The sequence below is a fragment of the Astatotilapia calliptera genome, chromosome 6, assembly GCF_964374335.1.
Source record: "Astatotilapia calliptera chromosome 6, fAstCal68.1, whole genome shotgun sequence".
Classification (NCBI taxonomy): domain Eukaryota; kingdom Metazoa; phylum Chordata; class Actinopteri; order Cichliformes; family Cichlidae; genus Astatotilapia; species Astatotilapia calliptera.
Window position 1 is genome coordinate 27,694,069 of NC_137427.1, and position 27,744 is coordinate 27,721,812.

The window sequence follows — 27,744 nt, forward strand, 5'->3', positions numbered from 1 at the left end:
TCTGCCTGTGTCGATGGCATATTTACCTGTGGGTTTAAAAGGGGAAAGCAAGAGTATATAGAAAATCCAGTAGAAGAGGACAGAAGGAAGAAGAAGTGAAAAGAGAAATCGGATACATTTGAATGCTCCTCATATTTGCGGAATATTCCTCTGATCACACACTGGAGGCTTGAGTTAAGACCTTCATTCTTGGAACTTCATCTTCTTCCATTTGATCTTGAAGAAATTTGACTGAAGCTGTTATTTTTTTAGCACCTAGTGTCTGGGCCTCTCAGGATGGTCGCATCTTCCAGAAGACAAGAAAAACCAAATAATTACCTGTAGACAACAGAATAAGACCCTAACAGTGTTACTGTACATCACCATAACTCTAAGAGGCAACAGTTTCAGACAGCGGTCTGTCCATCCTGGTGCATACTTGCTGAGATGAATGGTGTGCCTCCTTTAGGAGCAGGTTGGGGATGGAGCACGGTGGTGTACTGTTGTATCTTCGCCTCGCTCAGCATGCTGTTGGCTCTGTTACTCTGGTTCTTACTCAGACAATTACAACGTTTCAGAGGCAGAAAGTGACAAACACGCGGTGTGATGTACACCTGCTTCCAAAAGCGGCCTGTTTTTCTTGTTTTTTAATTAATGTGATCAATTTATGAATTGTGGTATAATATTTAAAATATATTAGGTGTCTTTAAATAGTAATTCAAAATAGTATGTTTATTGATGCATGTTGTATTCGTAGTATGTTTGCATCCACACGTGGATGCATGTCAGTCGGATTACAGTTTTATTAAATGTCATGTCTGTCATTCCAGGAGCGATTCTGCTCATAGTGTTCATAAATGTATGATTACTTCTAGACCTCAGCTTGATATGTGCTGGATGAGTACAGAAGTGCAAAGAGTCCAGAAAAATACAAAAAAAAAAAACAACAACAAGATTTTTGGATGAAGTTGAGAGTTTGCGTTGTGAAGACAACCACGGTGGTGCACTGGTTAGAAATGAAAGAAGACTCCTCCAGCTGGCTGGGGCCTTTCTGTGTGGAATTTGCATGTTCTCCCAGTATCCGTGTGGACATTCTCTGGGTGCTCTGTGGGTTTTCCCACAGTTTGTAATTCTAAATTGGCCAATTTAGCTGTGAATGTCTGTCTGTGTTAGCCCACCTTTCTCCCTGTCACAGCTGGGATAGGCTCCAGCTGCCCCCATGTCCCTAAATTGAATAAACTGATGGATGGATGGAGCATTTCGGAGCTTCCAATAGCCAGAGTCGTAAGCAAATGTGTATGGGTGAAGCCCTCAGAACTTTTTCTGATAAACTGATGCTTAAAGTCATCCTCCAGTTAAAAATTCTTTGTACCAACTATGTCAATGCTAAGAAAATTGGGATGTTTGATCTTCACGATGCAGAATGTAAGTACTGGCAATCTGTCATGCTGAAGGGGAAAGTTTTTATTCCTGTAACACCTGGACATACTGGCAGCATCAATCATGACGTCTCAGAAAAAGCCAATTTCCCACATGCAGTTCATACAAGTGTGATGTTGGAAGTTCAGTATTTCTTTTTACCCATTTAAATGTGAAAAATCAACTCTTTATTTCTCAAAAATTGTGTTTATAATAAAAGCTTTCAGTCGTGTGCGATGGTGTCAAAATCTGCACAAATCTTACCCACATAACTCGTGTTTTTTAACAGGCAAACACACACCTCTGTCTGTGTGTGTATAGCTTCTTTGTTTGAATCGATCACTCCCTCTCAGTTTACTTGGTAAATTATTGACATGGGATGAAGATTCCCAACATGCCAAAGCAGAAGGCTACTAAATGAAGAGCATTCATGAGCCTAATGATACAAATCAAATCCATATATGTGTTTCAATGGTGACGTTCTTTATTGGTCACATTTTTTTCACGGTGACAGCCATGTTTCTGTCAGTCTCCCCTGACATGAATACCTGCCCTTCTGTTAAAGTTCACCCGTGTTTTTATAGGTTGCATCATCAAACAGTAGCGATAAATTATCTCTGGCACCTTTTGTTCTGTCTCTCTGTTAAAATTAAACTACCATAAAAATTAAAGGTTTCTTTTTGCAAATCCGCAAACTTACAAATTCAGCAGAAGATGAAATAATCATTTCGCCCACCGTATCTTCTCACATCAAGTCATGAAAATAAACACGTGACCGAAGCATTATCAAGGAAATGGACTAGAAGCTGTAACTTGTAAACACTGTGTAGTGCTGCAAATCATTTTTGTGAAACATCCCATGCCACGTTCACAGTTATAATTTCCACTAGGATGTAATGGACACGAAATCAGAAGGAGGTGGAGGGAACCACGCCTTCAGGCTAAACCAACAACTAGGCATCTGTTTGCTTACACAGAAACTTTATAATATGTAATGTCAATATTGTATTTTCAACTTGCTCCGCTTCTCCAAGTACTCCAGAAGGAGCATGTTAGATGCAAAATATCGCACCTCCTCTTATAAACCATTATAAAACACGCAGCATGAAATAAAGACGCGAGAAAGACCCTTGTCATCATTTCCCTGTTAGCAGCTCAACCACGTAAGAAAACGACATTTCCCAGAGTGCTCAGGGGCAAGGCAGCCCCGGTGCCCTAAGCACTGGGGTGTGGCTCACTCACTCACGCGCATAGTTTTTCCAAGTGAGCTTCTCCTGTCTACTTCTCCTCACTTCGCTCTCTGCGGGTCTCTCCTTCCGTCCTCTGAGCTCCGTTTCACAGCTGCGGTTCATCGGTAAGTGCCTCACCGGTGTTCACTCTCACTTATAGGAGACCTATAGAAAGTTCCGTTGTATCCACCAGGTTGTGCCAAGATAGGTATCCCGGACAAAATCTGTTTCCCCTGCGTCCGGAGCATTCGCTGCGAACGGAAAGCAGATCCAATTTATTCCGCCTCCATTATAGCCAACTAGACATGGAAGTAGTGATGTTTTAGTTCTGTGAAAAATGAGTGTCGTTCCATTACCGTTCAGTTTGAGGGTTACTACAGAAAAAAAATATATTTATATTATTGTTCTCGCGTGGACGGGATTATTTAACAAACTGAGGACTTTTTGCCTGATAACTATTTGTATCCTCCTGTAACTTTACTGAATAAAGAGCTAACATCTCCAAAATTACAGGAGTAGTTATTCAGTATAAGAAGTGTTTTTGAACTAAAGATCAAGACTATGGGATACTGTTTGTCCGTGATTTGGAGACCCCAGCTTAGTTTGACGCCTTCTGTCGGGGATACTATCTATCTTGGCACATCAGGGGCACAGCCGGACCCCGTCTCCACCTGATGATAAAAGACTTGTAGTCTAGATAGCAGCTGCTGTATATACCGTACAGCAGGAAACCCTAGCGGAGATGATTAGGGATGAGTTAATTACAGTAGAAAGTTTACCGGAAATAAAGAGTTGTTTCGTCTCCTTGCCTGATAACATTTGTTTCTCTCCAACAGATCTGCACTTTTTTCTTTCGTTGGAAAAACAAACTTAAAAGACTGTCAAAAATGGTGAGTCCTTTCCACTCTGCTCATTTCTCAGATATCAGCGCAAATAAACACGCAGAACTGAATATAAAACGCTTGCTGATTAATCAGATTTTGCAGAAGTCTCGAGGAATAAAACCGTTATTTATGCAAATGTTTGACTCACTGGCTTTAAGCCGGTAAAGTCCGAGACAACGCCCACTTTATGAAACTTTATATAAGGTTCTCGGTGAGCGTTGTTGTTGTCGGGAGACAGCAGGTTAACCTTTGACGCTTTTACAGTTTGTATTGAACCTTAAACATCGTGAAACAGTAAAAGTTAGATCCGTTTTTATATGCGTGTTTTGGGTGTGCGCGCATGATCGTGAGGCTGGAGAGAAATCTCATTTGGGGAAGTTTGGTGTATGACTCATGTGGGCTCTGCTCCATTCGGGTGGGTCTCCTCTGCGTTTTTCCACCTCTCCCCCTCTTTCTGTGTGTAATGCACACATTTCCACATCTGGTCTGGAGTTTAAAGCCAGCCTCCCCCTCTTAAAGGGGAATTTCTTACTTTTCAGCAGTTGAGTTACTAAAAAAGTGTTGTTGTTGTTTTTTTTTTAATGTCATCAGCTGTGCTGTTGTTCGTTTCCTGACAGTTTATTCTGAGAGCGTGTTTACTATGAAGGGCTAACAAAACATTTGAATAGGTCTTTCTTAGACAAGCATTTCTACTACGTGTGCATTCAGATCTGATATATGTAATATTATCCCTGTCAACAACAGACCTCTACTATTCTCCCAACACACCTGTTTGCTTTCCTGACGAGTGTGGACTTTATATTGACTCACACACTTGCACACAGTGCTGCTTCTGTAAATACTTAACTACAGCACATAATGTGGATGCCACAACAGATCAACTGTATAATCCTGTTTGCACAAAGAAAATAAAAGGATGTTTCCTTTAGTGAGCTTTTTAATTAAAGATGGCATAATAATGATACGTTGCATCTTTATGCGGGATCGGGTATCAGGCTAGAGCTGTAGTCGTGATCACCGGAGCTTAACTCTGTTGACAGCATTTGCACAGGTAACAATAAAATGGTACATAATGGAGGACATCCTTTTGCAAAAGCATTGCTAGGTGGATTGTGTACAGTCTCCATGGCAACAGCAGCCAGTTAAGAAGGATGGTAAGTAATAAGAAGTGCTTTTAAGGAGAGACGCCAGCTGTGATGGCCTGTGGTGTTTACATACATTCCCCCCCACCCTCAGGTCATGCCTGGACCCGCTCAGGGGAATCAGTGCATCACTCGCTACAGACTCCAACCCCTAGCATTCCAGTGTGAGGGACGTGCATTGTGTTATGTTGTTGTTGTCTAAATACCTCCTTGTTCAAGGAGCCACGTTGAGTCTCTTTTTGCTTGATTGGATGATTGGATGCGTGTCATTTTGACATTCCTTCGTGCAGAAACAGACAAAATCCTGGTTGTTAACAGCGACTCTTGTGTTCTAGACCTTTGACTTTTTAAAATTTTGAGGGTCAGAATTCCAGAAGCATTCCAGTAGTTTTCCTCTCTAAACGTTCCGCTGATTTTTATGAGCGCGGGAGTGTCTGGAATCAGTGCATTGTTGTTACAGAAAGGGACTGTTTTACTAAAAATCAATGTTAAAGTCAAGCTGTAAGTCATTGGGTCATTAATCTGAGTACAAATCAGGAGTAGGTGTACAAAACTATGTGCCTAACAAAGTATACACATCTGACATTGTTCTGTTGTATCGCACAGAGAAATGAATATTTGTGGGCTTAAATCCAGTGATTTGAATTTTTTGCAAAGACCCAACGTCCTTGATGATACTGTACACGTTAAGAATGTGCCCATATAATATCAGCAGTACTTGGTGTTAAATACATCGCACTACATTGAGAATGATAACCTTGGATATAAACAGAATATATACAACTGACAATAACAATATGTGTAATGTAATTATCATAGCTACCACTCTACCGACAAATACTCTGCATGTGTTATTGCAGTTTTCATGGAGGATTTCGTACTTTATCATCTATACATTCACCAACCAGTTTATTAGCTACAGCTGCTTGTTAAAGCAAATATCAGCCAATCATATCAGTGCATGTACGATCCCATAGGTCAAGATGACCTGCTGAAGTTCAAATTGAGCATCAGAATGTGGAAGAAAGGTGATTTTTAAAGTGAATTTGAATGTGACGTTGGCTTAGACAACATGAAAGCATGGTCCATCCTGGCTTGTCTCAACAGTTCAGATTGGAGGTGGTGGTGTGAGGATATGGGGAACGTATTCAGCAGGATAGCACACCATTAAGCTAATGCACTCTTTGTGAAGAGTTCCTGTTCCTTCAAGACTGTGCGCTACTGCCAAACATGCCAATAAAGTTTAAACTGTGACACTTCAAAAAAAAAAAAAAAAAGATAGCACACCATGTCACAGAGCTCAAATCTTCTGAAACCAGTTCCCTTAACATGAGTTCACTGTATTCAAATGGCCTCTGTAGTCACGAGATGTCAAACCAGTAGAGCAAGATAGATGGGAAACCGACAAATGTGCAGCAGCCGTGTGATGCTGTCTGTGAATATAGATCCTCTAAAGAGTGTTTCCACCACCTTGTTGAAACTAAACTAAACTCAATGAAGGCAGTACTAGCAAGGTGTACCAAAGTTGTGTGCATTTACACATATAAAGGTGTAGAAGTTGAGTGTCTCTGTGGAGAGGTAATCGGGTGCAACAGAAAGAAGAATTTTAGTCAAAAAGGCTTTGGCTTTGGAAAAAAAGTGCAAAGAACAACTTTCTCTGTGCACATCTTCCATGTTGCAGGCCAACAGAGGAACCGTAAAACCCAGCGCAAATTTCAGTGCCAGTGCGGACGCAGAGGTTCTGCACAAGGCCATGAAAGGCCTGGGTAAGTTGATCATGTTTATTCATACATGCAGTTGGGAGAGCTTGTTTCGGGGAATTTCTTTTCAGTGTAGAAATCCCTGCTGTCTGGGTGGAGCATCGCACAGACAGCAGTGACTCACAACCACGTGAGCAGAGTAACTTGAGATGAGTCACTGTGAGCAAACACATCTGCTGACCTAGACTGCAGGCTGTAATTATGTGGTTTGAATAGATGTAAATATGAATCCACCTAGACAGCGAAGGACCATTGTTATGCAATTTGTGCTGCATGCAGCGTATCCTGTGACATAAAGAGCTTTGCTCATGAACCGTGTTTGTTGTCACTGTAGGGACCGACGAGGATGCCATCTTGCAGCTGGTCACGGCTCGCAGCAACGCCCAGAGGCAGGAGATCAAGGCCAGCTTCAAAACTCTGTATGGCAAGGTCTGAACACCTCTTGGACAGCTGTTACCTCGCTCGAGCACATCTGTCACACCTTCAGTTTAACTGTCCCACTGTTATAGCCGAGCAAATCTGTGGGCCAAAGTCACACTGCCCCGCATTAAGCCACTCCAATCTCACTCAGACTCATTCTGCAGTCTTGGCACTTTATCTATAATTCCAAATCTCTGTAATTCTCTATTACAGAGGTTTGGAATGCTCTAAAATGCAGATGATACTAAATAGAACTGTGCACCAGTAGTAAAAAAAGTTACAAACTACAAAAAAGCCCCAATTTTCCTATATTTTTATTGTTGAAATATGATTATCTTAAATCGCTAATACCTTCATGTTAATAAATCACAGCTCTGTGTATGTAAATATTTATTTATCCCTCTAATGTTGCTCTGGGTATTTAGTCAGCGGTCTTACTACAATACACAACATCTGTGCCTGCCTGCGATTTCCTCCTACACGATCAGGAGCAACAAAACCTGGTGCATCTGCGCCCAAGGCTGTTATCTATATCAGATGTTATGATGTAATAGTGTTGCTTAGCAACCATTTACCAACAGGATAAAAATAACCCATTTGTAAAAGTGCAATTTTAGCTTCGTGACAAAGACAAAATTTTCAAAATGCATGTGTGACGTCATCGTTTTGCCTAGCAATAGACCAGAAATACTAAACTTGGGGCATGAACTAGTTTAACAAATCTGCCATATTAACTGTAAAGGTGATGATGACGTATCTGACGTGTTTACAACTGGACCCACGCTGCCAAAAACATTGAACAAACAGTCAATGAATTAGTGAAGATTAGTTACAAAAAAAGAGGTTCACATCTACACCTCTGTTCACCATACAGGTTATACAGTTAGCTGACAGTGCATTAAGACTGCAAAACAATACTTTAATGTGCAATAAACGAAGCTGCTGCTAGCTACTGTCATGTTGGCACAGCTTGACGTAAAAGATGAAACGACAAGCGTCATTTGGTTTAACATTAGCTTGACGTTAACAAAAAGGTTTACTGAACCTTTGAGCAGAGCCAGGTAGCTGTTCGAACCCTAATCTGAATCTAAGTGTATTTTGCAATTTTTTTATTTTTTATTTTGGTTAAGTACAATGAGGCTTCAAAGTATTTGACAATAGTAGAAAGTTGCTTCACACTCTGGGTTTGTGGTGATCCACACCTCGTTAAAGTGCATATTGTGTATCTCCACATCTGTCAGGACCTGATAGATGACCTGAAAGGAGAGCTGGGTGGGAAATTTGAGACGCTGATTGTGGCTCTGATGACTCCACCCATTACTTATGATGTGACATCACTTCGCAATGCAATCAAGGTACGTGTGCCAGTGACGGATATAAACCGATCAGAAGTCTCACGCCATGATCTTCATGTACAGACAGAAATTTTAGCACCGATAGCAGCTGGAAACTCAGGCGGCATCTGTGACATTTCCCACTTTGGCCTGTAGGGGGCAGGGACAGATGAGAAAGTGCTTGTGGAGATTCTTGCCTCCAGAACATCTCAGCAGGTGAAGCAAATCGTCGCTGCCTACAAACAGGGTAACACTTGCACAGACACACACAAGTTAGACAATGTTTTTTCACACTGATAATGGTTTCAATATAATTTTAGTGTACTTAAAATGAAGCACATTCAACGTGCTAAGAAGTAAAAGACACCTGTTTTGATTCTTGGAGAAGACACAAATCTTTTTGGGGTCATGTGAGGGCATTGAGTATTGCAGTTTGTTTCCTTCAGAGTATGATGACGACCTGGAGAAAGATATAACGGGTGACACTTCAGGTCACTTCCAGAGGCTTCTGGTTATTCTTCTTCAGGTAAATGTAATCCTCTCCTCTCCTCTCCTCTTCTCTCCTCACCTCTCTTTAATTAAAATGTTCTGTCCCTTCTCAGGCAAACAGGCAGACGGGGATCCAGGCGGAAAGCATCGAGAGTGACGCTCAGGTAGGCTTTTTAAAATATTTGATTCCTCATCATCAGTGGCTTTTGTTTTTAGTCTCACGGCATGACCATCACATGCGTTTGGTCAGGTGTTCAGTTAGTCTGTAAAGATGGTTTGACGACCTCTGCTGGACAACATGAGCAAAACTTCCCTTAAAATGTTGTCATGTTTTTGCTTAGAGAAAAGGTCCTGTGAATCTTTACTAGGCTCAGCTCTTTTCCTCTCTGGAGTTTTTACTGCCAAATCTGATCATAGATAGCTTAGTGAAATGTATCTAGGTGTGATTTCTGTTGCAAATCAATTTTGTCACGTGGAAATCACTTCAAAGTGAAGCACAGTGATTTGGATCGGACAACAACATGCTGGGTCTAGTACAAAGACTCAGTATCAGTGCAGCAGGATCTGAGGTATTCAGGCTTGGTAGTCCACAAAAATGGGCATTCTGGACCTGTAAGACTACAAAAGCAGGATAATCTCCTGCAGAGTTTACAGTAAAAATGTGCAGTTTTTTTCAAGTTTTCTCCTGTACTCTGCCAGTTCTCCCTGTGATTTAAAAAAAAAAAAAAAAAAACACGCCTTAAATAATTGTCATTTTCTGGTTTTAGGCCCTCTTCAAGGCTGGAGAGCAGAAGTTTGGCACTGATGAACAATCTTTTGTTACCATCCTGGGTAACCGGAGTGCAGAACACCTCAGGAAAGGTTTGTGAGTGTGGGGTAAAAACAGTTTGTATGAGTGGGTGAAGACAGAGTGGTCCAGGGTGTGGACAGTGTTTGCACTCTGAAACAAATTACATCTGCAGCCAGTGATGTCAATTATGTGTTGGCTAAATGAATATATGACAAGATTCAACAGCTTTGATTTGAAGTTTACTCACCTCCACTTACTGCCACAGGTTCTTATTTGGTCCTACACACTTTCCCTACACACTGTGGGTTGAGCTTTACTGAAACGGGAGATAAGCCGTATAGCTGCACTAACATCAGACTCATTCCAAACTTTATTTGCATTCCAGTATTCGACGCTTACATGAAGCTGTCTGGATATGAGATTGAGGAGAGTATCAAGAGAGAAACATCTGGAAACCTGAAGGACCTCCTCCTTGCCGTTGGTATGTGCTCTAGACGACTCCCTGAAGTTATTCTTTTGTCGCTTGCCCCCCAAAAAGGAAGGCTTTATTTCAATCCTGGTAAAACAACACAACAATAAACTAAAAAAGAAAGCATCAGCAAATGAAAAAATAATATATAGATAGAGAGAGAGAGATCATCAAAGCTTTTTTCCTATTTGGATCTTGCAAAAACCACATTTCTGTAGCACATTTTAAACTGGGTCATGGCGTCATACTTGGACATTGGTTCAGTTCATCACTCAGTCTAACTACCCATAAGTACACAGTGATGAATTTCCTTTCTGTGTGTGTTTTTTGTACAGTGAAGTGTGCCAGGAGTGTTCCTGCCTACTTTGCTGAAACCCTGTACTACGCCATGAAGGTAACAGCACAGACAGGTTTGGCAGCTTGAAGTGAGGCTATCTGAGTCGGTGCATGTTTGCCAGTAATGGTTTAACCTGTCAAAATGGGTTTATGACATAATGAAGACAAAAGGGCTTAATGCTTATCACTATGGAGTTATTCATGTATGTTTTACGGTTGTGCGTTGATGTTTGTGAGGTGTTTGGTCACTGCATTGTGTGTTCTCGACTCAGGGTGCAGGCACTGACGATAACACCCTGATCAGAGTGATGGTGACTCGCAGTGAGGTGGACCTGTTGGACATCAGAGCTCAGTTCAGGAGGCTGTTCGCCTGCTCTCTGCATTCGATGATCAAGGTACACACATAATATTTTTACCTACATAGACACCTTGATACTTTTTGCCTTTTCTCCTAAATTGTGCCCGTCTTTGTTTGTTGCAGGGAGACGCCGGCGGTGACTATCGTAAGGCATTACTTGCGCTCTGTGGCGGTGATGATGCATAATCATGGCAATAATCGCTAACGGCAACCACACCTGAAGTGCCTTCTCGGCTGTCGGCTCAGTGAAACAACAAGCTAACCACAAGAAACTCAAAGTCTTGGTTCCTCTCAGCAAAGCTGTCTTGTGTCGGAGAGAGAACACATGAGATCTTTTAAAACTATGATTCCAAACAGTGTCTTTGAAAGGTAGCTAACATTTTGTCAACATGAATGCAGCTTTTATCCACTAATATCTTCACTATACAACGAAATATTATGCTGAAGTATCAGACTTCAATTGTCTAGTTTGCACTTTGTATGGGAGAACATATATATCCAATAATAAATGCTTAATTTGATGAAGTTCAGTGGTGTCTCATTAATAATATTGCAGCCAGTATGCTGTTTTTTTGTTTTTGTTTTTTACATATGTATTGACCTCTCATGACCACAAGAGGGAGTCAAAGGAGTTTTGTTAGAGATGAGGTGAGCTGCTGAGCTCTGACCCTCTGTAGGCGTCTTCTTCAGCTGATAGATGGGGAAGTCACTCACTACTCAGTGTTCATCTTCAACATCACAGAAGAGCTGCATGTTTTTATTTCCCAGGCTGTACTAAAACAGAATTGTAAATCATGCAAAGCTAAGTAATTAAAATACTTATTTATTTTAAATTGGGCCTTTGTACAGCCGGTTCGTCCTCTCTCATTTACAAAAAAACTCTATTACATATAAGAGGCAAATGTGCATTATAAAGGAGGGATTATCTCAGGTCTTGTTATGATACTCTGTCATTGTTTTTGTGGAAGAGGTTGGCATTTATTGTTGCCACAGAACCCGGCAGCCAATAATGAGGTCCATACGTAATATCGGATCGGTCCATCTCTATCTATTAGGCGTCCATTAATATTCCTGTGTGTGATATTTTTGTAATTCGCAGTAATTTTACAGACACGGCAAAGAAGTCAGTCCTTGAATTTGAGTGGAAGAATCCACTTGCAAATGGCTTATAAAGTGAATTGGCTCTGGATACTGGATCACCTTAAGCAAACATTTAAGGATCTGATCCCTGTATCCTGCTTGTGGATTTTCCTTATTATCTGCACTCACTCCTGGGTAAAACAAATTAACCCACAAGATGACTAAAAATAGAGGTGGGGAGACATTTTGGTGGTACTATTTCCTACTTCACCCTTAACCTCTGACTGTGTGGTGACACTTGATTGCACCCTTGAGCTGTGATGAAGGATTTGTTCAAACAGTTTGTCTTTGAGCATCTCTTTTATGGCGTCTGAGAGAGAGGACTGATGTGGAAAAGGTGGAAGTCACACTCCAGACAACTTTTATGTGTCTGTCTGAGGGAGCAAAGAGGTCAGAGGCAACACTCCCTTGTCCAGGTACCACACATATATGCACATGAGTGCACGCATCACACGTCTTACTACTTATATTTCTGTGAGAACAAGCGTTCGTGACACCGGTTGCTGTCACTGAGAAGATAATTAGAGGCTTCTGCAGGAAACTTCAAGAACAAGCCTCCTGTTTGGATGGCGTGTACAACTGGACCGGTTATGCATTTGAGTCTTTCATGATTTTGTGGAGTGTTAACCTCAGGGCAAGTCATCTGGGTCTCAACTCTGTGTGGTGTAGTTCACAAATCATTTCATCGACCATACTGAAGTGTGCTCTGATTGTGAGGTGGAAGATGTTTTGTTCAGCACAAATGTCAGATACAAAGTTTAGAATTGTTGGAGGGCTTTAAAACACAAGCTTAAAACACGTGTAAGGAGCTTCCATGTTCCCCCTGTCCCTAAGTCTAGTCTAAGACGGCTGTAGGTGTGAATGTGAGTGTGAAGGGTTATCTGTCTTCTGTGTTAGCCCTGTTGTTAGCCCTGTGAGAGACTAGCGAACTTTCCCTACCTCTTGCCCTGCTAGGATAAGGCCCACACCCCAACCTTGGATTGGATAAGCAGAAGAGGATGGATGGATACAATGGATGGATATGTGCGCTGCACAGAGACTGTTTGTGTACATTATCAAATCCACATTGTTATTCTTTGACTTGTAGAGCAGCTATGCATAATTTCACAGATCATTCTAGTCCTTATTTATCTCATACGTGGCTTAGACCAGTCCCTCAGTTTATTTATATATTTTCCCTCTATCTCTATCCCAACTTTCTTCTGATTGGGTGCCCCTCAAAAACAGAAGGTTTAAACAGCAGATGTATTGCTGTGTGCCCTATGATCATATTAGAAATATCCACTCTCACTGACATCATATGGAGCCAAGAGCAGAAAGAACATTTTTAAAATGTTAAAGCAGTCTGAGCAGTTATTTGTACATGATGAGCAGGGGCGGTCCTAGCCTTTTTGGCGCCCTGGGAGAACACTGCCTCTGACCCCCCGGATACACACACACACACACACACACACACACACACACACACACACACACACACACATTAAGGATTGTATATTAACATATTTTATTGTGACAATTGTTGTCAAAACCATACTAAATTTGACCTGATAAATCTTTTATAATAGATCATAACATACTTTGTACAGGATCAGTGTGGTATTAAAGATTACAAATGGTAGACATATTAAAATACTTCAAAGATTAATTATTTAAAACATATTAAAATACTTGTCTGTATGTAATAAACTAAGTAAATGTACCTTTTCTGCTTACTTTTTTCTTTTCTCTACATTTCAGGGAGAATCAAACTAAAGATTGGTCATTTGTTCTTTAGCTGGTAACAAACCTTTTCACAGCTTGGCTCCAGACTCAGATTTGGTGCCTTTCAACATCTGAAGATGTGTTTGAGTCTGAATTATTTAATGAATGGATTTTGACACTCTTGGCATGCCATAGCTGTGTAAACTTCAAATATCTGCTCAATTAACAAGACATCACATATTTGCAAAAGTGCTCTAACGTTCTTGTTACCCACCAGCTGACCGCATAGCTGGACTGGCCATTGGGCATACCGGGCATTTGCCCAGTGGGCCGACGGTGATTTTTCATTTTTATGTTTGTTTTTGTAACGGTATAAACAATGAAAGTTGGTGAATTAGCCAATTGGTCATGATCAACTCTGGGCTGGACCAATTACAATATGTATTGAGGTGAAAAGGAACGCGATTAGTCCCGTACTTCAGCTAAAATGAAAAAGACACAAAGCTGGAGTTATTCTGTGTTTTTGCCGCACAACTGCCTGTTCTTCTCTCATTCTCTCCCCTCCCTCTCCTGTTGCTACTTCAATTGTGAGTCTGATCAATGATCAGCTGATTGGCTTTTCTGCCGCAAGTCCCGTCTCTCTTGTTTGTTTATCGCCCACTTTGCACCAGAAACAGGAAACCAGCGGATGTTGCGCTAAACAACAGCAGCACGTTTAAGCTTGATAAGCTGTTGTAAGAATTTTTTTAATATGACTTTCTACTATCAGCTGTTTGCTGGAGCCACAGCCGTAAAAGCTGCTGGTCATGATATCGGTTTGGAAACATAAGGTTGATACAAATCATACATATACACCAACAAGACAGTGTACATCACTGTCACAACAGCGTTTGTTTTAGTTCAAAGGCTTTATGGTTTTTCCTATAATACCTGGTGGTGGTTTTGTCAGTTCAGCCTTTTATATTATGTTTAACCCAAGTGACTACCTGGTCAGCTGGTGGGTAACAGGCGTCTCCGAAAACGTTAAAGCACTTTTGCAAATATGTGATGTCTTGATAAATCAAGCAGATATTTGAAGTTTACACAGCACCATTCTCCTATGAAAATATCTTAAAAGTTTATTTTGTGACCCAGAAAGAGTAATATTTCAAACTCCGCCACTCTGCGTTCCTCCGCCACTGCCTCGTTTGAGTTTTGGACGAAATGGATTCTGGGATATTGCATTTCGTAATTTCGAGCTTATTGGAGACCAGAACAGCCAATCAGATTTTTTTTTCATCCAAGTCTGTGATTGGCTGGTTTTGCGGCACAAATATAACGGTGTACAGAAAGAGTTGAGTGCGTGCGGGCAGAAATGTTGAGAGCGCAAGCAACACATTGCGAGCAAGCGCAAATGCAAAAACTGAGCGACAGGGGCTGCTATTGTGTGTGTGTGTGGATAATAGCAAACACTGAAATACATTTTCTGCACGCAGGAATGAATTTTGTTCACTCAAATTTAGCTTTTCTTCGCTCAAAATAAATTTCTCCTGAAAATGCAGCACTTGCATCTGCAAATCTTTTTTACGTGCGCTCAAATTTTTTTACGTGTGCTCAGAATAGTGGCACAAAAATAACGGCATAAGAGTCAAAGAACTGGCTACAGGTATGATTAAAAAATTTGAAAGCACTGACTTCAACGCGCTGATGCTAAAACAGTGTTTATGTGTCAATGATTTATTAGTGAGGGGCTTCTCATCAAACTGATTCTGATTTGATGCCGTTGCAGCTTTCAAAGCGTTTTCACACAGGCCAGTGCTCTACTGTTTTGATCTTGCAGTATGTGACTTTGATCCGAGGGCATAAATAGAAGTTAAACAAGGCATTGTGAAAGTTCAGAGAAAATGGTTTTTCAAAGTGAAACTAAATCATTTGCAATGTCAGTATCCAATGTTAGAACCCACATCCCCATTACTTCAGAGGATATTTTACCTGCTATCAGCAGGTAAAATATCGATTGTCTCTCTGGATTACAGTGGGGCATGATAGAAAATGGGTCCTGTGACTCCAATGTCCAAGCAGCACTTGCTGATATGATTACTGATGTTATACAGTCAGTTAGTGCAAGCATCATAAAAACTTCACTTCTAGCAGTTCAGGACCAATTGACAGATGTATCATCCTAGACACACATTAGCATCGCCGTGGGAAAAATAAGCCCCATATTGGGAGACTCTCTCTCAACCAGCATTGCTGCCGCTCTTAATGTCACCCATGAGGAATGTGAGGAATCTGTGAAACTGACACAAAGGGTTGAGCAGGAGATCTCAAATAAAGTCAACTCGGGTCAGGTTCTAGTCTCAGAAAACCCTGATTCTGTTGATGTCAGCGGAAAAATAACAAACTTTACTCAGCTCCTTTAGTTCAAGTGATGAGAGCCTTGAATCCAAACTCTCTGAGATGGGAACAATTAAAGAAGTAAGTATGGCTCTCATGAGATGGAGTACAGACACAAAACTAAGTAAAGATGACAAGGTCTGTCACATAGAACTGCAACCCATTGTCATGTTCCTGGGTCTGTTGACCCAGCGTTTTAAGTTTTAGTTTATTTGGATGTTGTTTATGTTTAAGTTCATTAGATTAGCGAAGTTCATTTGGTTATTAGACTCCTTGTGTTTTCTTCCCCTGTATTTAAATTTCCCTCACCCTTTGTTTCATGCTGCGTGTCTTATGTTATCAAGTTTGTATTATCATGTCTGTCTCGTGTTTCCTGTTTTATTTTGAAAGAGTCGTGTGTTCTTTGTTCATTGTATTTAGTTTCACTTTCCTTGTCCTGTCATTAGCCTCATGTAAGTCAGCTGTTCCTCCATGTGTTCCCACTTCCCCTAATCACCTCCTGTGTATTTAAGTCCTCTGTTTTCAATGTGTCATTGTCAGGTTGTCTGTTGTCCTTTGTGTCATGTTTCCAGGTTCTGTGCTGTAGGTATTTTTGTGTCCATGTTAGGGTTCATGTTTTGGGTTTCTATGTTATCTTAGCTCTCCCAGTTTAGGTTATTGTTTAGCGTCTCCTCTGCCTTTTGTTTTGTAATGTTTTCACCAGCCTTAATAAACGGCTCGCTTTCTGTTAACATTTAAGTTTTTGTTTCATGGTGTCCGCATTTTGGGTCCTTTTCATAATACATACAGTCCGCCTCTGCCAGACTGCGACACCCATGAAGGGAAAAGAGAGTGATAAATCTGCAGAAGCTGAGGAGAAAGCTGTTAAAGTTAAAGATGATGTGGAAAAAGTTCCAGCTGACATTGTAAATGTGATAATTACTAACATTCAGTATCCTGATGCGGAAGATAATACATTAAGTGAGAAGTGTAGCTCACCCAAACCTGCTTTTAATGGGAACATAATTATCGAAATGGTGAAAGACTTTTTTGCATCATGGGCCCTAATTACAAAACCAGATGAAGCAAAACAACACTTCTCCAGGCTTGCCAAAAAGGAATTTGAAAAAATCAGGTGAAGAAAAGCAAAAGGTTTTTCATCTTTCAAAGAGAACAGGCAAACTCCCCTGAGAGAGCTGACGCCAGCGAAAGGTTACACTTAAATCCCACAGGTTCAATCCCAGAAGTTCCCAGAAAATCACCAACCTTAGAAACCGCAGTTAAAAATGATTCTCCACTCAAATTTAGAACAGTCATGCCAGTTATGAATAAACTGTTTAGTAAATTAACCCACGCAGAACACCTTGATCTGACAAGTAAGGAAATCAAGATGTTTTCAAGGGAGCTGACAGATAAAGCGTACAACCTTGTCCAGTCAACATATCCAGCCCCCACAATGCAAATGGGTAAAGATCTCTCAGAATCCGAGATCTCTAAGACTTCACAGCGCGACTGTAAGGTACCCTCGTCTTCTGACATGCTCGATCTGCTCATAGAAGATTCAGTAGAAAGGTTCTTACAAAAAATGCTTTTCTGGTTGGAGAATGAAACTTTAGTGCAAACTATTACAAATGACAACATTTCTGGTGCCGTGGAAGATGTAGTAAGAGCGCTGACCCCATCGGAGGAAGAAGATATGACTGGATCAGATGCCAATGAAACAAGCGACAGACTGTCTACATCACAGCCAAGTCCGGATACTGATCTCACAAATCAAGCAGTCCTCTATGTGAGTGCAGTAGAACTGGAACCAAGTTTCAAAAACAGGCAATAAGCAGGCATCTCTCACCCACAGAGGGTCAAAGTCAGCCGCAAACCTCTGAAAACCTAGAGGAAGAACTGTCAGAAAAGTTAGTGTCACCAGATGCTAAGGAAATTGCCAAAGATTTTAGTCATATTCTATTAATGATAATCTACAGAAAAACCCACAGGAATACCAAAAAGCTTCTAGATCTAAAAGAAATAGAAACTGCTATCAATTATCTGACTGAGTTGGTCCATTCTGAAGTGAGATGTCCTAAATCCCTGAAAATTCTTAAAAATAATATGTATAAAATAACAAAGGCCACTGCTAAAGGCCTTATCAAGGAGTTTGGATCTCCAGACCATTTCTTCTCTGTACTGATATCAGAAGATTCCTCTTTTGACAACGCTATTCTGAAGTGCCTAACAATTAATCTTGGTGTCTCCAAGAAAGCCAAATATGGTAGGTTTTTTTTTTTAGCATTGTTAAAAGCTTAAAAGAAGCCGTTCAGCTGTCACTTCAAAGGCAGTAGTGATGACTAAATTGTCATCTTGATTTTTTTCAAATCTTAAAGCAATCTAGTCTGGCCTCAGAATTAACATCTGATGTATATTTTATTTGAAAACTATTTAATTAGACTTAGAAATATTCTTCTGTCACGGGGTCCGTGAGCAGTCTGAACTATTATTATTTCATGTGTGTGTCTTCTGCACTGCTACTGTTCTGTGTCCACATTTGTATGTAGGCAGGTGTGTGTGTGTATATGTGTGCAGCTGTGTTCTGTTGGCCAAGTTACAGGCACCTTCAGGCCTGGTGGGTGTGGCTCTGCTGAAGGACCGGCCACACCTGAAGTCCTTGCCAAACACCTGCTGCTGATCAGGGCTCGTCGGGGGAGCTATTTAGGAGAGTGATGGTGCTCCCACCGACGCGGGATCATTGAGTTTAACTCCAAGTCACTGTGTGTCAGTGTATGGTAGTGTGGATCGTGTATGCCTGTGGGGGTCAGTGGCTCACGAAAAAGAGCCGGCTCTTTTGGCTCCCAACCGGCTCTTCAGGTTGTTTTGTTGCTTTAATTAATTTATTATTAACAATAATATAAAATTAAGCACAAAATGAATTACTAATGTAAAAAACAAGTGGTTTTATTTATATATGTTTATATATGAGACTATGGCCCCTAGAGACAAAGCATGCACAAAGTCCAAAGCACGTGCAAACTCCAAAACACATTTCTAGCGTTAACTGAACTTCCTTAACAGAGCTACCTAGATCACTTAAATTACACAATTGAAAGCATATGTGTATTGTTTGTGTATTTATACACAAGCATTCATATATATTAATATAATTAAAAAAGAAATGTTCATTTACAAAATACAACTACACACCAAATCCGGTCGTTGGTACTTCCTGGCTTGTGTAGCCACGAGGTAAAAGCTTAACACTGCCTCTAGCATCCTGGAGCACTTCTGTTCTTCCGTACTTCTTTTGTACGTGTTTTGGAGTTTTTACGTGTTTTGGAGTTTGTACGTGCTTTGTCTCTAGGGGCCACCGTAAATATACTTCTATTTATTCACTCCACATAAAATGTAATAAATAAATCATATAATACTAAAATCAACTGTTCACATTTCAACTTTTAACTATTTAAATTTTCAGCTTTTTTCTTTTAAACAAATTTGAAGTGAAACAACACAAAACACTGCAAACCACAACAAAATTAAATATAAATTGAAATATGAAAACAAAAAGAAGATGCATATTCTCTGTCATGCCTGCATGAATAAACTTTCTGAATCCTTTAACGTCTACAACTGAAAATAGTTGTGGATGATTACACTACCTTTCTAATGTGACATTGTTGTCCCTGGCTCTCTTTCTCTCTCCCTCTCGCTCTGTTCCTGTGCTACTGGGAGTGTAACTACCGCCCCTCCCCCGTCATCCCAGCGCGGAGTGAAGCGGAAAAAAAGTGCAAGGGAGAGGGTGAGAGAAAGGAAAAGAAAACCCAACGGCTCACGATAAGGAGTCGGCTCGCGTCGTTCACCTCAAAGATCCGACTCTAATGCTGGGCAGACACTGTGCGATTTTTTTCAGTCGCGCGATTCAGCTCCTGCTCAAACTATACGGTTGACTCGCAGGGGTTAGAAGTTCATAGGTCACGATGCAGGGTCTCACACCATACGGCCCGATGCTCTGATGCGACCTGAGTGCTCACACTGTGCGTACATAAAATGAAGGTTATAACAGAAATTCTGTCGCTCGCTCTCCCTCTCTGTCTTTCACTCACACAGACACGCACACCACCACCATCAACTTTGCTAAATTGCTAATGAAAAACATTGATCAGGCAGCTGTGATTGAGCAGCAGTGTAGTTCCAACTATTTTCACGGTTGTTGTGGTTGTGATAATTTTGTGAGGCCACATCGAAAAGGCTCGGATGAGCTTTCCAAAGTTCTACAATTTGTTCCTCCATCGCTTGTGTCCAGATCACACGCTGCACTGCCGTGCTGCGCCGTCTTTTTCGCTGACATTTGTGTTTGCGCGTGCGCAGTGTGACAAACTGCAGTGACACCCTCACGACCAAGCGATTGATGATCGGGAGCTGGTCGTGAGGTGTTAATCGCGTCTCGTTACCCCACGTATACTATACGATGCACGATGAAGGCCAAAATCGGGCCAATCCCCAAAACGGTCGCACGACTCAAAAATTGGCTCAAAATGGGCCAAAAATCGCACAGTGTAAGCCCAGCATAAGAGCCATTTGCGACCGACACATCACTACTGTGTGCCGTCACACAGGCCCACACGGTAACTCGTTAACAGAGATTTGCCGCATTAATGCAGTTATGGCGTTAACGTCACGCTGACAGCACTAAAATAGTAATCTCCAAATGTTTCTTTTTACCAACCAACTCCTCTTTGATAGCTGCTGTGTCCATCTTGTCGTTACCTTGTCTCTTTCTCTCTCTTTTCCTCCGCTCTGTTCCTGTGCTATAGTGATGTGTCGGTTGCATGCAGGCCTATATGACAGAGAATGTGCACCTTCTTTTTGGTTTCATATTTTAATTTATATTTAATTGTGTTGTGGTTTGCAGTGTTTTGTGTTGTTTCACTTGAATTTGTTTAAAAAGAAAAGGCTGAAAATTTAAATAGTTAAAAGTTGAAATGTAAATAGTTGGTTTTCGTATTATATGATTTATTTATTACATTTTATGTGGAGTGAATAAATAAAAGTGTATTTACAATGGCCTCTAGAGACAAAGTACGTACAAACTGCTAAGCACTTAAAATCTTCAAAACACGAAAAAATCCAAAACACATAAAAACTCCATAGCACGTACAAACTGCGAAGCACTTAAAAACTCCAAAACATGTAAAAACTCCAAAACACGTACAAACTCCAAAGCACTTAAAAACTCCAAAACACGTAAAAACTCCAAAACATGTACAAACTGCGAAGCACTTAAAAACTCCAAAACATGTACAAACTCCAAAGCACTTAAAAACTCCAAAACACGAAAAACTCCAAAACACGTAAAAACTCCAAAACATGTACAAACTCCAAAGCACTTAAAAACCCCAAAACACGAAAAACTCCAAAACATGTACAAACTGCGAAGCACTTAAAAACTCCAAAACATGTACAAACTCCAAAGCACTTAAAAACTCCAAAACACGAAAAACTCCAAAACACGTAAAAACTCCAAAACATGTACAAACTCCAAAGCACTTAAAAACCCCAAAACACGAAAAAATCCGTAAAAACTCCATAGCACGTACAAACTCCAAAGCACATATAAACTGCGAAGCACTTAAAAACTCCAAAACACGTAAAAACTCCAAAACATGTACAAACTCCAAAACATGTAAAAACATGTAAAAAATGTTAAACATTATTGTGCAGCACATAAGATCAACAGAACACAGTGTGCTTTGAGGTAGGAGCCAAAAAGGGTGTAGTTTGTGGGTGTGATCACCCGTGTGTACACCTGTGAGCATGGACGCGCTTGTTTTTTGTTTTTTAAAAGGTTCCTTCATGTAATAATCTGCTAGAGGGTGTGGGGGGGCCACAGCCCCGTCCTCCAGGGCGTGAAGCAGGTATGGAGGAGATCAAAACTCCAGACATCCAGAGGCCCCCAGAACACAAGAGACCAAGGAAGACCAACAGAGGGGCAGCTGCGCCACTGTCCCGGAAAGAGCTGAGGAGAGTCCCAGATGAGGGCTCACTCAGCAGCCGCGGAGCAGAAGCCAGGGGGAGTTGCAGTGACGCGCCCGTGAGCTCCGCCGGCAGCCAGCTGCACCTGAGTGACCGAGCCCCAGGCCGAGAGGCCGGGGGCACCCCACCTCCGAAGTGGCCCGAGCGAGCCCCAGGCTCCAGGCCCCGATAAGCGGCCGCCAAGGAGTGAGCCGGTGTGTACCTGGACGCCTATCCCCGGACACAAAGAACCACCAACGCACCGATGTCTGAGGGAGTCCGCCACTGGCAGGGGAAGTGGTGGTACATATAAATCTTTTTTACGCACACACAAATGTTTTTTACACATACAAATCTTTTTTACGCACACACAAATCATTTTTACACATACAAATCTTTTTTACGCACACACAAATCTTTTTTACAAGTACAAAATATTTATGACCACATTTTGAGCCCATATTTTACAAACCAATTGACTGTGTGCACGTTAGCATATGCTACTTCCGGTGCGGAAACTCCTGTGGGGAGCTTTGTTTCTGGTGTCCTATTCGCGCCTGGTTTATGGTCCAAAACAAGTTAAGCAAATGAATGAATCAAGCGGCGATTTACATTTCTATAGATGTCTTGGGCATTTACCCAATATATCTGTAAATGATGTTCATCGACTTGTTGATATTTTTTCCCTGCACCTCAGGGCAAAAGAGAAAAGGGATTCAAATGTTATATTTCTCAGCTGTCCCTCGTTTATCGCGGGTGTTATGTTCTAAAAATAACCAGCGATAGGTGAAATCAAGTAGCCAATTTTATTTTTTGACGATGCAAAACGTTTCGTGGACATCGTGGACATACAGTACTGCACTTCAGAGTCACACTGCTAGCGATCGATGCAGCGATTCTGTACTGTACAGGAGAGAGGTCACGGAGGAGATCGTCTGCAGCAATCAGGACGCAGGACACAATGTGACGTAAAAAAAAAAAAAAAAAAGCATGCAAACTTGCACTAAAAAATCTGCGAAACAGTGAGGTGAAAGGTTAACCGCGTTATTAGCGAGGGACCGTGTAATTTTTAAGGTAAGTCACAACTAGAGCTGGGCGATAGAACGATAACGATATGTATCGCGATATAACTTTTACTCGATAGAGAAATTAAGCTATCGCGATAGACCTCGCCGCTCTTGTCCTCTTAAAAAAAAAAAGAAAAAAAAAAGGTCAGCCAAATTAAGTAGCGCAGAGCCGAACCAATCACAGCCGCAGCGTCACGTCGCGTGACTTGTTACGTACAGCACAAGTGCCAAGCCGCACGTGTGTTTGTTTGGGAAGCAGCCAGCGGGTAATGGAGGAAATGAGTGTGCCGACTAGAAAAATCAACCGAGCGTGACCGAAGAGAAAACAGATGATGGTTCCAATGCCGGAGAGATTGTCGAACGGAAGAGCCATAGAAGTTCCGTAGTGTGAAGGTATTTCGGCTATTTCAAGTCTGACAAAAAACAGAGTAGCGTGCACTGTAAATTGTGCCGAAAGCAAGTCTGGAAATACAATAAACTGGTGCATGCGTCACACTGTGCGCCACGTTATTGTTTCGGTGAAATGAATTTCTACAATACTGTTACTGTTAATTCTACTCTCTGCAGTGTTTAAATGCTTACATATACACACAGTTACTGTCCCTCCACACATATGACTCGGTTCTGCTTCTATGCCCCAGCTTTGTTTACTTTTTCCCACCGAGGCTTCTAGACTTCTGATTGGCCAACATTTCTGCACGGTTAGGAATTTAGCGCCACCTGCTGCTTTGGCATGTTCATAGCAGCGTTTTCCTTCATTTCTGCCTTTATGTGTGGACGGGATTATTTTTTAAAACGAAAACGGAAAATCTCCGTTTTCAAAAATACCCGTGTACGTGTGGACGTAGCCTCAGTCTCTGACTGGAAGCGCTAATTCATCATTCGGCTTTTGTCAGACTAAAGTAACTGTTAAAACTGTTTGAAAAGCTCAGCTATACAACAAGGAGAGATTGAGAATTTCCTTTTAGTTCTCAGTTTATTTGATATTGACAAAAGTTGGTCAGTTTTGTCTGTTATTCTGTAAAACAAACTAAGATTTATTTTTAGAATTAATATTTTGTTTCTAAGTGGAATTGACAATTTAGTAGTCTGTTTCGTTTGTTCTATTTTGAAACTTAAACGCTTTAGCGGCTGCCTTTTGTGTAGTTTGCAATATTTGCCTTTATTTATCTGAAAAAGTCTCATGTTCCTTAAGTACATCTACCCTGTTGAACTTATTATGAGAAATAAATATTTAAATCAAAACAAGCTGCTGATTATTTCACATTTTACTTGTGAGCAACGGCACATTTAAATCTTACAAATATAGTTATTTGGCTTATATCGTGATAGATATCGTTATCGACTGAAATGAAAAAAACATATCGTGATATGAAAAAATCTCATATCGCCCAGCTCTAGTCACAACATACTCTTCGTAAATACTAATGTATAGAAACCCTTACCAGCAATCATTCATTTTTTGTGTGGCTTTTTTCACGGTTTGTTAACATGCTGTGTAGGTGTGTACTTGACTAGCTGATCTCGACATAATGGGGGAAACATCTGGTTTGACTATTCTTCACCTGTAGTTTGAATGCTGAACATTTGCCTGTCTAAATCATAAGACCAGTTACTATACAGAGATGTGCTTCTGAATGTGGACGATGTGTCTTCTGCATGCAGTAATGCAGTTCTGCTTGTGTTGAGTGATGTAAACAACTCATCGATCTAAACTCTTTAAACATCAAAATTGATCATTAGATTTTTTATGACACAACAGTGGTGAGTGTTCCCACCTTCTGCTCTTTGTAACTTAACGCGATCATTCCGTTTTCGAGTTTTGGACATGATTTTGGAGTACATCTTCGCAGTAGCAATTGACCGCAAAGTAAAGCTACCGGAAATGTACAACCCTACATCCGGTCTCAAACCAGGAAGTTAGACCCTGTGCACGAGAAAATGCTAACTTCCTGGTCTCAAACCAGGAAGTTAGACCCTGTGCACGAGAAAATGCTAACTTCCTGGTTTGAGACTGGATGTGGAGTTGTACATTTCCGGTAGCTTTACTTTGCGGTCAATTGCTACTGCAAAGATGTACTCAATTCATTTGTCAGAGCAATTGGACTCACTCCCGCTATTTCATTCCCAGGTTTGAATTTCAATAGCACTTTAAATTCCTCCATCAATACTTTCTTTCTTTGATCATGCCTAGCATCTTCCTCTTCAAGTGCCCGCTTCCCTGTTGGCGTGGATTTCAACTTGTCCTTCCTAACCCCTACCTTTCTACTATGTCCAACTTTATGCCAATCAACATCCATGTCCTCATCATCAGAAAACCCTCCACTACTTGCCATTCCGACCCAGTCACAATTCTGATTATGCAAATCCACCGCCTCCAGAGATCCCAAAACCTCCTGTCCGTGTCCGGACCTGTTGCGGGTACCCCCTCCAGCCCATCCATTCTCATAAAGTATAACCAAACTTTTGAGTGTTTGTGCCGCTTAGGCGCCGTGTTTCCTGCCGGGTAAATTATGCTACGCAACGTGGTGACGTCATTCGAGGCGACTGGACTCGATAGGGGAATCGTTTGCAAAAATGGCAAACAATTCCAAATAATTGAAACAGTGGGAACCGTTTGATTCTGGGAGGAGACACAAATCCCTTTGGGGTCATGTGAGGAAGGGCATTGAGTGTTATAGTTTGTTTTCTTCATATGATCACGACCTGGAGGAAGCTATAGCTGGAGACACTTCAGGTCACTTCAAGAGACCTCTTGTTATTCTTCTTCAGGTAAATATAATCCTCTCCTCTATTTAATTAAAACGTTCTTTTCCTTCTCAGGCAAACAGGCAGAAGGGGATCCAGGCGGAAAGCAAAGAGAGTGACGCTCAGGTAGGCTTTTTAAAATATTTGATTCCTCATCATCAGTAGCTTCTTTGCTTTTAGTCTCACGGCATGACCATCACATGCGTTTGGTCAGGTGTTCAGTTAATCTGTAAAGCTGGGTTGACGCCCTCTGCTGGACAACATGAGCAAAACTTCCCTTAAAATGTTGTTCAGAACAGGGCGTTATGTTGTCATGTTTTTGCTTAGAGAAAGGTCCTGTGGTGTCTTCTGGTGTTTTTACTGCCAAACTGATCATAGATAGCTTAGTGAAATGTATCTAGATGTGATTTCTGTTGCAAATCTATTTTATCACGTCGAAATTACTTCATCGTGAAGCTCAGAGAGATTTGGATCTGACAGCAACATGCTGGGTCTAGTACAAAGACTCTGGACCTCCGGATCTGAGGTATTCAGGCTCGGTAGTCCACAAAAATGTACATTCTGGACCTCTAAGACTTCCATAATCCTAATCATTGTTGTAGCTCATCACATTCCCTCGATGGCTTCATGTACTATCATCTATTGAAATCACCACTGAATCCTTGACTTGGTGGAAATGTTTCTCATCTCTACAACAGAGTTAATATGATATGAAAGCAGGAAAATCTCCTATAGTGTTTACAGTAAAAAGCGTAGTTTTTTCAAGTTCTCCCCTGTACTCTGCCATAGACACTAAATTCAGCTGTTTCTCCCTGTGATCAACAAAACACGCTTTAAATGATAACATGCATGATGCGTCATTTTCTGGTTTTAGGCCCTCTTCAAGGCTGGAGAGCAGAAGTTTGGCACTGATGAACAATGTTTTGTTACCATCCTGGGTAACCGGAGTGCAGAACACCTCAGGAAAGAACTGAAGAAGCTTCTCGGATGAGAGGTGAAACGTCTTCAAGCAACTTTCAGAAGTCCAGACGCTTTTCTTTCCAAGCTCCTTTGACTACAATGACAATGACAAGAAAGCTCCTTACCATGCATGGAGGGTTTCACCCCAAGTCCAGCACCCTGAGGCTGTACGCTAAGTGGAAGGAAGGGGGCCGGGGACTGGTGAGTGTCAGCACCACAGTCCAGGATGAGACAACGAACATCCAAGAATACATTGGGAAGATGGCCCCAACTGACCGAGTGCTCAGTGAATACCTCAGGCAGCAGAAACCCAAGAAAGAGGAGGGAGATGAGGAACCATCATGGAAGGACAGGGCCCTGCACGGTATGTACCACCGGCAGATAGAGGAGGTGGCTGATATATCCAGAAATCCTACCAGTGGCTGGACAAAGCTGGACTGAAAGACAGCACAGAGGTGCTAATCGTGGCAGCACAAGAACAAGCTCTGAGCACAAGATCCATAGAGGCTGGGGTCTATCACACCAGGCAAGACCCCAGGTGCAGGCTGTGTAAAGATGCCCCAGAGACAATCCAGCACATAACAGCAGGGTGCAAGATGCTAGCAGGCAGGGCATACATGGAATGCCATAACCAAGTGGCCGGCATAGTGTACAGGAACATCTGTGCCGAGTATAACCTGGAAGTCCCAAGGTCAAAATGGGAGATACCCCCAAGGGTGGTGGAGAATGACCGAGCTAAGATCCTGTGGGACTTCCAGATACAGGCGGACAAAATGGTGGTGGCTAACCAACCGGACATAGTGGTGGTAGACAAACAGAAGAAGACGGCCGTAGTGATCGATGTAGCCGTTCGGAATGACAGCAACATCAGGAAGAAGGAGCACGAGAAGCTGGAGAAATACCAAGGGCTCAGAGAAGAGCTCCAGAGGATGTGGAGGGTGAAGGTAATAGTGTTTCCCGTGGTAATCGGAGCACTAGGTGCGGTGACTCCCAAGCTAGGCAAGTGGCTCCAGCAGATCCCGGGAACAACATCGGAGATCTCTGTCCAGAAGAGCGCAGTCCTGGGAACAGCTAAGATACTGCGCAGGACCCTCAAGCTCCCAGGCCTCTGTTAGAGGACCCGAGCTTGAAGGATAAACCGCCCGCAGGGGCGTGCTGGGT

At 41.7% G+C, this 27,744-nt stretch overlaps 2 protein-coding genes across 3 annotated transcripts; both read left to right on the forward strand.

The window, feature by feature from the left end:
* Positions 1-2,612: 2,612 nt before the first annotated feature.
* On the forward strand, positions 2,613-11,134 carry anxa5b (annexin A5b). Of its 2 annotated transcripts, XM_026171414.2 has the most exons (13): positions 2,613-2,752; positions 3,464-3,517; positions 6,335-6,419; positions 6,748-6,842; positions 8,075-8,188; positions 8,324-8,414; positions 8,614-8,693; positions 8,770-8,820; positions 9,424-9,517; positions 9,832-9,927; positions 10,251-10,309; positions 10,524-10,646; positions 10,733-11,134. In XM_026171414.2, exons 2-13 carry the CDS (start codon positions 3,515-3,517, stop codon positions 10,793-10,795), a joined length of 954 nt encoding a protein of 317 aa, XP_026027199.1. In that variant the 5' UTR covers positions 2,613-2,752; positions 3,464-3,514; the 3' UTR covers positions 10,796-11,134. The 2 variants fall into 2 exon arrangements, with proteins under 2 accessions (XP_026027199.1, XP_026027200.1); XM_026171415.2 differs by lacking the exons at positions 2,613-2,752; positions 3,464-3,517 and having other exon boundaries at positions 6,326-6,419.
* A 14,369-nt stretch (positions 11,135-25,503) lies between these two features.
* Positions 25,504-27,744, forward strand: LOC113023310 (uncharacterized). Its single transcript, XM_080302583.1, has 2 exons — positions 25,504-25,749; positions 26,498-27,744. Exon 2 carries the CDS (start codon positions 27,180-27,182, stop codon positions 27,696-27,698), a length of 519 nt encoding a protein of 172 aa, XP_080158709.1. The 5' UTR covers positions 25,504-25,749; positions 26,498-27,179; the 3' UTR covers positions 27,699-27,744.